Source organism: Panicum hallii, chromosome 5 (genome assembly GCF_002211085.1).
Source record: "Panicum hallii strain FIL2 chromosome 5, PHallii_v3.1, whole genome shotgun sequence".
In the NCBI taxonomy this organism is placed as follows: Eukaryota; Viridiplantae; Streptophyta; class Magnoliopsida; order Poales; family Poaceae; genus Panicum; species Panicum hallii.
This window is the reverse complement of record NC_038046.1, coordinates 17,096,463-17,107,215: the sequence shown is the minus strand read 5'-3', so window position 1 is coordinate 17,107,215 and position 10,753 is coordinate 17,096,463. Positions and strand designations below refer to the sequence as shown.

Sequence of the window (10,753 nt, the reverse complement as noted above, 5' to 3'; positions counted from 1 at the left end):
GGGCCGCGCGCCGGCTACAGCCGTCCAATTCGTCGCTTTCCGTGGTCTGAATGGGCTGGGCGGCCCACGGGAATATGTGATTGCGGGTTCTGCTGGGCCGGGAAGAGGAGGTAGAACAATTATAAACTCTTCCTCTTTTTACTGTTCGGCCCACCAGCAGCCGATTGCGGAGATCTCTCGCTTCCGTTGGAACTGGGAAGTCACTGTAATCTTCTGTGCCATCCAAACATTAAAATTACGCAGAGGTTAGCCTAAGCACGAGCATTCCTCTTTTTTTCTATTTTCTAACTAGAAAAATGCATTTAGACGGCGAGGACAAAAAAAATCGTGAAATTAATGGAGTTTAGTGGTCATCCGGAGGAAAAAAATTAGTGATTGGTCCTCGATAGTCGAAGGAGGATCAATATTTGATATTGCGGTTGAGAGAAGAAATTCACACTCCGACAATAGTTGGGCAAAGGTAAATTGGATCTTTTCCTTCTCTATTGGGTCAACCTTTGTAGATCGAATCGTATTTTATAATACTAAAATACTCTCTCCATTTTAAAATGCAAACCATCTTAGTTTATTATAAGATAATGTTCTCTAATTTTGATCAAGTTTAAAGAAAAGTACACAAACATGGCAACATCTACCACATCAAATTAGCTTTATTAAATCCATCCACCATGAAATATGTCTTTTTGGCGTATTTATGTAGTATTGTAGATATTGATACATTTCTTCTATAAACATGATCAAAGTTGAGAAGTTTGAATTATGGAGAAATTGAAATGATCTATAATTTAAAATAGAGAGCGTAGAATAATTTATATATAAGATATGTGACACAAATTAACATGCTCCGGCAACATTGTGCGGCTATAACTTGTTAAATGTGCATCGGCAAGTACTTCATCCCAAAATAACTTGCAAGCTTTAGGTTGCATGTAGCCTACTTATCAAAACTTTGACCACCCTTGCATATTTAGAATCGAACATATCTGAACAAATATTCGCCTCGACTGAACCATTTGACTGGTGTCCTATCAATCGATCATAATCGTACATAAAATTTATCAATCGTCATAGGGGGTATAGAGAAAGAACTAAACAATATACGCCTGACACTCGCAGCTAGAACAAATAAAAGCACAGAGGAATGAGAGGCCAAATTAAACAAGGACTGAGTCACATGTTAACCAGCTAGGATCACAGTGATGACTGATGAGTCACCGTGCCGACACAACAGCAAAGCAAAAAGGAAGTCTACTTGCCCTTGTATGGAGTGAGGAGACGTGGAGATAGACATCGATGGATCTGAGGCGAAAAGAGGAGCAAAGAGAAGAAGAAAAGAAAACGAAGTGATTGCTGAGCACGCACGCACGCAGGCAGGCGCCCGCTACAAGCACTGCCACTACTCCATTGATCCTGCTGCTTCGTCCTGCTCCTGCTGCCACAAAGCTACAGCGGCTGTGATCGATTGCTCCCCATGCGGCGGCGATACTGCGCCGATCATGGGTGTGGGTTGTGCCTGGGGTTGGCTGTGGTGCTGTAGTCCTGGATCACTTCCAGCTCCACCCTCCCCGGCATCACTTGTCCATCGTCTTCCTCCCCTGCCACCGCCTCAGCCGACAAGGTCGTGTAGTGCTCGCGCTCCATCACCTCCTGCACACGAGGAATATTAGGTTCACCGCCTGATGTGTTAATCAGATGGATGAGCGACTGAGAAATTATTGCCACGTCAGCTTATAGCCAAATGAAATGGCTATTAAGGTCTCTGGATTTTTTTATTTCACCAACTTAAATATGATTCTTTATTGGTTTGGAAAAATAAAAATGATATAAGTTGTGTTGATACATTTGCTTGTGTAAGGACAAAAAAGTTGGTCGATTTAACATATATATAACTAATATGAAGTTGTTGTTTGCATTGTTGCGATGCAATCATTACTATACGATTTGTAATACACATGATAACTGATAACTGTTATATTTAAAATTTTCCAAACATGCTATGTGTGCACGTTTATTATCTCATATGCAATAAGTTTCATGTACAAAATATTTAGTTATACATTCAAAATCAACTACTTTTCAAAAACAAATATACTAATAAAGCTTATACCGTTATCATTTTCAAACCAACAAGAATGGTGTACACTAATAAAGCTTATACTAATAAACAAATATACTAATAAAGTCATGCATTAGTTTAGAGGTCAGACGAGAACTCGGCACTAATCCATCCAGCAACGTGACCCGAGTGCAGCTGCATAGAACCATAAAAATAGCATCCAGGCATATGAAGTATAAAAGTTTACAGAAACGAATGACAGAAGATTGAAAGCAAACTGCACATTGCCAGTGTAACTCTGTCCCAAAATACACAAGATTTCACTTATTCTAACGAATAGACAAGATTTTATTCGGTGTACCAGATAACCACGCCTTTATTTTTTACTACAAAACAAATAATACATTGACTCCAGGTCTGGCCTCTTTCTGCCGCATCGAACGAGAGGGAATGGGCATAATAATAAGTCCCAGGTTTATAATGGGTGCAATTGATTGTGCCATCATCAAAGCGGGCATTTTGTACAACATATATTGTGCCGTGGGGGTGCTCAGAAGATGAACACGACACTATCGTGGACCCGGGACTTCTGGTTTTGAGCGACACATTCAGAGATCCACATCAGGTTCCTTATCTCCTGCTCGCGTAGCCTGATGTAAGCGAAGAAAACAGCATAGTGGAACTGCAAGGCAAGAATAGATTTGTAAAAATATAGCACCATGAATGAACAGAGAATAGCTCCAAAATTCCAGGAGCAAGTTTGTAATAACAGCATGAAGCAACTCTTATAACATATCCGAATCAGAAAATATACCTGCTGCTCAAAGGACAAGCATAGCCTCCGTACTTCCTCCTCATAAAAGGCCTTATCCAACATCTGGCTTTCTCCATATGAAATCCTGGAAAAAATAGACTGGTATGGTGGGTACTTCTCCATTGCACCACGAACCTGCATGATTAACAAGCAAACAAAGTGTTATGGCAATCAAATTAACAGAGCAACCCCATAGCATGTGTACTGCAGAAGTATTCCAACTTCAAAGACAACAGGTTTTCAGAGAGAAAAGACCTACATGCTGCACCTGAGATTTTTTTTTTTATCCTCCTAAGATGAGCGTGAAATCAAGAGGCAGGTGCAAAGGTGTGTAACTTGCCATAAAGCAATGTATATATGTTATACACTATATCCCCTAAAGCATTTGGATCCCAATTCCTCCTATCCAAATAGGCCCTAGAAATACATTTTAACTTTCAAGTGGAGAAGTCCACAGTAGTAAAATTACAATCAAAACTAGGATGATATTCATAACATGATGCCAAAAAGAAAAAGAAAATCCTAAAAAGCAAGCAAATGATGGTTAATTAATAAATATATTAATATGTGTTTTGTTAAACTGATGAATGGTAATGCAAAAGGAAAGACATAGTAGTCTGGCATTCGATGATCACACACATATGGTACATCTGAATAGATTCTGCACAATGTTGTTGCATATTTTCAGCTAAGCATATAGAGAAAATCCAACAAGAAAAGTATTATATTAGCGTCATTAATTTGTTGTAGATCTAAGTAGTCAGAAAGCAAGTTTGACATGAAAATTCCATGGAACACCATTGTTTTCCATTTTCAGGATGAACTCTTAGTCTAAAACATTCTGTTTCAATAAGCTTCAGAGTGGTTCAATATCGCTGGTCTTTTCACTCCAACAGAACTCTTTTAACAAAATCACTGTAGGGCTTAACCACTAAGAACACAAAATAAATTGCTTATGGATTAAAATAGTTCAGACTATAGCAGGATGTGCTTTAAACAGTAAAAAAAGGATTGCATTGAATTTGAAGCATGATAGAGATAAACCTGGTCAACATCTTCACAGACAGCCAGTTCCTCGTGACCATATGGATACCTAGGGGCATCAAAATATCACACTCACGTGAAAAACGTGCACATACTGAAAAAGATGCAGCTTGTGTTGCTTTCAAAGAAAACCTACAATAGACCAAAGTTGGAGTACAGCTTCCTGCGGTCATCTCTTGTCAACTCAGTCCCAATACTGAAACAAAAAACATAGAAATCAGGACTGTATTAAGGCAACCGTGCATGTAAACTGAAAGATGCAAAGTTGGAAATGCAATTCAGCACTGTACCTGTTTATTGTAATGTTAACCGCTCTTCTGTCGGCTTCAAATGAAAGGAGATCACACATGATCTCAGCTGTAGCACCACCCAGTTTCTATACAAAAAATAATAATAATTTCAAAATAAAAAAGAAATAAATCAAGAGGAATACAAAGTATTAAGAATGTTGAAAAAACATCATCAAATCCACCATATTTGAGTACTATACCTGGCAAAATTTGTAAAAATCCTCAAGATATGCTTTGTACAGAGTGTTCCTCATAATCTCAATATTCATGTCATCCAGATCCTAGAAAATATACCGAGACATCCTTAGATGTTATGAAAAAAAAAGGAACAAAGATGCATTTATATTTGTTGGCGTGCAAATGATTAGCTGTAGTTTTTACCTCAGATGTAATGCACTCCGAGAAGTATGGGGCCAAGGGTGTATCGACCAGAACCAATCTATAAAGCTCACGCATATTTTGAGCAACAGCAAGTGAAGCAATGCTATTGATCAGCAAGAAGACAAAACTATTAGCATTCTGAGTTTTGCCACATCTCTATCGATGAAAAAAGGGACAGAAACAACAATAATACCTGTCAAACATGCCCAATGGGTGGCATTTCTCCAACAGTTCATTAACATCTCTCTCATGCAATGTCCCGGTTACAATAAGGACAACATTATCAATCATATGCCCGTACCTGTGAAACGCATTATCCTGTCAGAATCAAACTACTGCACTAGAGCAGGAAAAGTGAACAAGTGTAGGGGAAAATTATATAAAGGAAGCACCCAAACAATACTTGGCCACTTACGTTATATACTGCAAGAATGTAGATAGTGGTTCAGTGGCCTGGCACAGCATGTGCTTGTACTCATCAACCAGTTTAAGAGTGCACTTTTCCACAATTGTTGTTGTGTGCAAGGGAGAAGGCTCTGCAAGTTCCCAGTATAGTTAGAAAAATGCACTGAACAAGCATATATGCTGCAAATATTATTATGAACAAAATTGCCAACGTGAAGTTGAGTCAACAAAAACTTTGTTGATTAGGCAGGAATCCTACCATTGTTGTCGAAAGAATTGGACTAAGTACACCATACCTTAGGCTAGTACAGCAACGAAAATTAGGCATGGCATAACCATGGCAGATATAAGAGAATCTATATGTTAACCTTCAATTTGACAGAGACAGACACATTAAAAGGTCCCTTAGCAACTACATAGTCGACATACCGCATCCTCTATATGTGAAAATGAAGCCCAGTAGAATAAGTTAACAGAAAGGAATGTAAATGCAATTTGGAAAATCTATAAAATGATATCCACTGAATGTCAGAATGTGTCAATGGATGAAGAGTATAGCAATCTATTGCCAATGCAGTTGGCCCACAAAAACAAGTGGATTGTAGATAATAAATCCCCTATGTACCTAATTCAACTAAAAGGATTCTTTTATGCAGGTTAAATAGTGATTTACAGGCATCACAGCAGGTCTAAGCTAACCTACAGGACTTTTTGTGAACTTCAGATGCTCACATGAATAAAACATATCAATACGGAATTGTGAGGGCTTGGATATGGCATAATACATAACCAGAATCCACAAACTTACAGGACCTGGTGTGCTTATGCGAGTAGTCAAAAATTCAGATAACTAGCAAGCGATCTGGACTGACGAGCTTCCCTTCCGAGATCCGCAAATGAAGAATAGAAGGGCACAGCAATGCGCGGGGTTCTAGCTCAAGAACGGGCCCTGCTAGTAGGGCCACCCGGAATCCCCAACCGGGATCGCAATTCGCACGGGCCAGATCACGAATCGCGGCGCCCTAGCATTACCAGCGTGGATTCGGATCGAGAAGGAGCACATGGCACCGGCAGCTCCCCACCCGAACCGGAGGCGAAAGGAGGCCGGAGGAGGATCTCACCGTTCTGGAGGTAGGGCCCGTACTCGGTGGCGGTGAGGTGCATCTTGATGTCGTCGAGGGTCTCGCACTGGCAGAGGTTGTTGTAGTCGGCGGCGGTGAGGAGGCCCGAGCGGTTCCCCCGCACGATGGCCTCCAGGAACCCGTCGTGGATGTTGAACGACAGCATCTCCCACCCGTACATCTTCGCCGCCGCCGGAGACGGGAGACCTCGGTAGGGGTGGGGGTGCGGGTGGCGGTGGCGGTGGGGGTGGCGCGCCGCGGGCGGAGGCGGGATCGGGAGGGGAGGGAGGTCGTCGCAGATGAGATCCGGGAGGTGGGGTCGCGGTCGCGGCGCGGATGTGGTGGAAGAGTTGCTATTAGAAGGGACTCGTTGCCGCGCAGCAGCTTGTGAGATCCGGGCGTGGCACGTCGGCCGTCTCTGCTCTCCGTCTCCAGTCTCACAAAGTTTTTACGAAGTGCTCAAAAGCTTTTATGAAGAGTTGGGAATTAAATACAAAAACTGGAATTTTCTTCGGAGCTCATCCAACGATTATATAGAAAAAAAATCATGTATAACCACAGTAAAGTGGTAGTCATCAAGTTCGATGTATACCATCTCATCAATTTATTCCATGACATGCATATAGATTAACATCTCCAGCAGATTACTCGTATCTCATATTAAAACTCTTCTCTCTCCATAAACAATAACTAACTTTACGATTTCGATAGTAAATTACCAGAACTCTATCACCAATGTATCTTATATCGACCTGGAAGCTCCACGTAAGACTTAAGTCAGCAAATTAGCTTAACTGGTAGACACGGTTTTATACGCCAATCACCACGGCTATCCACGCAGGGGCTGTGCTGAAGAGTCCTGCCACTTGCAGCGATACCCACTTGGTACGGCTGTGATTCCTTCAAAAACAGCTCCGGATCTGGTTTATCTAATGTAGCGCCTTCTTTGTTGGAGCTGAAGCAGTTTTAGAAAAGTTTAGCAAAATGTCTTCTTCAATTCCAGCTTTATCTCCACTGAGGTGTAAGCCATTCATAAAATCGGTGGAGCCACGATTTATAGCTTCACCTCCACAGTGGAAACCGTTTCCAGCTTTATGGACCCGTTCTAAAATCACCTCGTTGGCAGAGCTTCAGGCGTTGAAGCCCTACCAGACCCTTAGTCGAAATGGACCAGGGAATTGCACACGTGCACCTCTACCAATCGGAATCTTGTATTTGGGGCGATTCTGTCTCAATACATGTGGGTTGGATGTAAGGGCTGGGTCCGAGCATACTGATTGGGAATGCACTTCACTAGCCCCTAGATGGAGGCAACATCTTTGAATTTGATTTGGATAGGCAGAGAGTCTAACTGTGATTGACAAGCTGCCCAGTGCCAATATGTGCTCTCAGATCTTGCGTACAGAAGGCAATGGGTTTGGGCTCGCTGTTTCATCAAATTGGGGCAATGAAGGTATGAGAGAGGAAGGCAGATTCTCACGGAGTAGCGCAATGGGTGCTGATGAAAACTGTTGAATTAGACAAGCTCCTTTTCCTTGGACCGGGGATGGAGAGAGTACCAAATATACTAGGGTATGATGAGGATACCAATGTCATATTTGTGTGGATGCATGCTGGTGTCTTCACGATCCAACCTGAGTCAATGGAGTTCAACAGTCCTTTTCTGAAAGCACCGCAGACGATGTAATCTATCCTTACTATACCTATACAAGTTTATTTGATACAGGTAAGAACCTATCTTCATTTTGCATGGGTGACAAATTCCAGTTATTCTTGTTACAATGTTATTTGAATTATTCCTGTGCTTCGAAGGGGCGAATTGTTCGTTTGTGCCAGAACAGAGCATAAGCATGATTTTGTTTTATCTTGTACCAAGCAATTATTCTTTTTCTGTTGTCGTGTCCCCATTCGCTCTTCAGCTGATGATTACTTCTGCGTTGATGGATTGCATTATGTCAACGGCAGGTTTGGCTTCATTTATTTATACGTGTTATAAGACTAGCAATTTGCTCGAGTTATGTAGTGTATGTTGTTCCAAATTGAACACTTGACATCTCTCGTTGATTCGCATTTCGTATTGTATCAGTATCCTGAGCCGTATTTGCATCTCAACTGATCTTTTTAGACTGAGGAAAATTCCGGCCCTGATCATCCACATGCGGATGACTACAGCTAACAAGTAAGACCACAGCACGCAGGCTGCATAGCAGCACTAGAAAATAAAATCCAACAGAAAAGCTAGTTGGTCTGAACCAGGTGCAAATAGAACAAAGTCACAGTTCAATCTTTTTTCTGAAGTTCCAGCCCCATCTAGTAAAGAGCTCCATGACCACCCCCTCCAGTCGTTGACAGTTGTTTTTGACGAACTTCATCGCTTCCTCTTCAGATAGCTGCGACCAAAGCCTTGCCTAGTAGGTTCCTCTGAAGATTACCTGCAAGTAAGAATCAGGACACGAGCAATGGAACACAACATCATTTCAACTCAATCAAATAGCCCAACACATAGCTGAAGCTCCAATTAGCAAAAGTTTTCTAAGCTTTACAGAAAACCCTTTAAGCCATGATCCCAACATATTTGCAATACTGCAAGGTGGGTCAATGCCAAAAGTAAAGAAAATAGCTTGCCAAATAAACTTTGCTACATGGCAGTTAACAAAAAAAAATGTTGGATGTTTTCATCAGCATTGCAAAAACAGCATTTTCTGTCCCCCTTTCACTTTCTTTTGATCAAGCTATCCTTCGTGAGGATCACACCTTTTTTCAAGTACCACAATTTTTTTTTAATTTTCAGTGGTACTCTTAACTTCCAAGCAGCACACTTGTCAGGTACACTATTTTCTTGCATTAAGCACATGTACATTGATTTAACTGAGAAAGAAGAACTCTGGTTTGCCTTCCAAACGAATTGGTCATCTGCTTCCACTAAGTTCACATGGACTACTAAAGCAACTAGATTAGTCCACTATCTTAGCTTATCTCCCACTAAGGCTCCTCTAAAAGAAATGTTCAGAGAGGTGCTATTCAGAATTGATGCTATTTCCTTCTCCTGGCAATACTGTACAAATCAGGAAACTGATTCATGAGAGGTTTATGCCCTACCCACCAGTCTTCCCAAAATCTTACATGCTCTCCATTTTTGACAGCAAACTTCCCTCTAGCCAATAAATACTCTTTTAACATCCATTAGGCCAGCCCAAAATTGAGAATCTCCATGTTGTTTAATCACATGTGATAAAGGTTTATTCTTTAAATATTTCCTTTTAAGAAACTGTTGCCAGGTTCCATCCTCATTTATGAGGCTAACTAGCCATTTACTTAAGAGGCAAATATTCTGGGCATCTAGATTAGTTATCCCCATGCCTCCTAAGCATTTTGGGGTACACAACACACTCCATTTGGCCAATCTATATTTCTTCTTATGCTCGTCACACTGACAAAAGAACCTAGATCTGTAATAATCTAGTTTTTTAAGAATACCTTTAGGTATTCTGAAAAAGGAGAGCATATACATTGGTAAGCTAGAGAGTATAGAGTTAATGAGCACTAGTCTCCCTCCTACTGATAACAATTTCCCTTTCCAACTACTTAATTTCTTTTGAAATCTCTCTTCAATCTGGTTCCAATCCTTGCTGGTGATCCTTTGATGGCTCATTGGGATTCCAAGATATTTGAAAGGGAAGGTTCCCTCTTTGCACCCAAACAGTTGTATATACTCTGATGCACAATTCTTAGCTTCTCCCAAGCAAAAAAGTTCACTTTTATAAAAAATGATCTTAAGACCAGAAAGTTCTTCAAAAGCACACAATACCAGTTTCAAATTCTTAGCCTGCTCTAAATTATTTTCTAAGCATACTGAAGAATTGACAGTCCTCATCAATCAAGTGTGGTACTACCCCTTTTAATTGACCAGTATCTCTTGCTCTTGACACTAGCACTGATAACATGTCAGCTACTATGTTGAACAATACTGGTGACAGGGGATCCCCTTGTCTTAATCCTTTTTCTATGGAAAAAGCTCCCTATGTCATCATTAATCTTAACTCCCACACTACCTCCCCTAACGATGCAATCAATCCACTTACACCACTGAGCTGAAAAACCCTTCATCCTTAGAGTTTGTTGCAGGAACTTCCAATTAACTTTGTCATAAGTTTTTTCAAAACCTAGTTTTAAAAGGATCCAACTCTGATGTTTCCTTTTAATCTCATGTAGTGACTTATGCAGGATCACTATTCCTTCCATTATATATCTTCCAGGCAAAAAGGCAGTTTGAGTTGGCCTAATGACTCTGTTTGCCACTGATGTGAATCTGTTAGCCAAAAATTTTGTAAAAATTTTGAAACTAATATTTAACATTTTGAAACTTTTGTGCATCTCAACTGATGAATTCCCTGTCGGAGACCAGAACAAAATGCTTCCTACCTCAGCCTTCGCGCTGCTGCTGCAGCAACCTCCCTGCTGGAATGACTTGGAGTCGCGGGTCATGGAGGTGACCGAATTAAACACAGCCACCGTACCATCGGCACTCCCTAATTGATCGGGTCCGTGTTCTTATTATGAGCGTCTCTGCAAAACAACAGTGTTAATCCAAAACAAAGCTGGCATGCATATCTGACTGGCTGTTAATTTTTGCCTGCATGCC

The 10,753-nt window shown here is 41.0% G+C and overlaps 1 protein-coding gene across 1 annotated transcript; it reads right to left on the bottom strand.

Moving 5' to 3' along the window:
- Positions 1-2,312: 2,312 nt before the first annotated feature.
- Positions 2,313-6,517, bottom strand: LOC112895260 (probable V-type proton ATPase subunit d). Its single transcript, XM_025963206.1, has 10 exons — positions 6,112-6,517; positions 5,001-5,121; positions 4,779-4,886; positions 4,586-4,688; positions 4,405-4,485; positions 4,205-4,290; positions 4,051-4,110; positions 3,915-3,963; positions 2,871-3,005; positions 2,313-2,738 (listed from the first exon to the last, which is right to left on the bottom strand). The coding sequence occupies exons 1-10, from the start codon at positions 6,290-6,292 to the stop codon at positions 2,607-2,609; spliced, it is 1,056 nt and encodes a 351-aa protein (XP_025818991.1). The 5' UTR covers positions 6,293-6,517; the 3' UTR covers positions 2,313-2,606.
- Between the last annotated feature and the right edge of the window lie 4,236 nt (positions 6,518-10,753).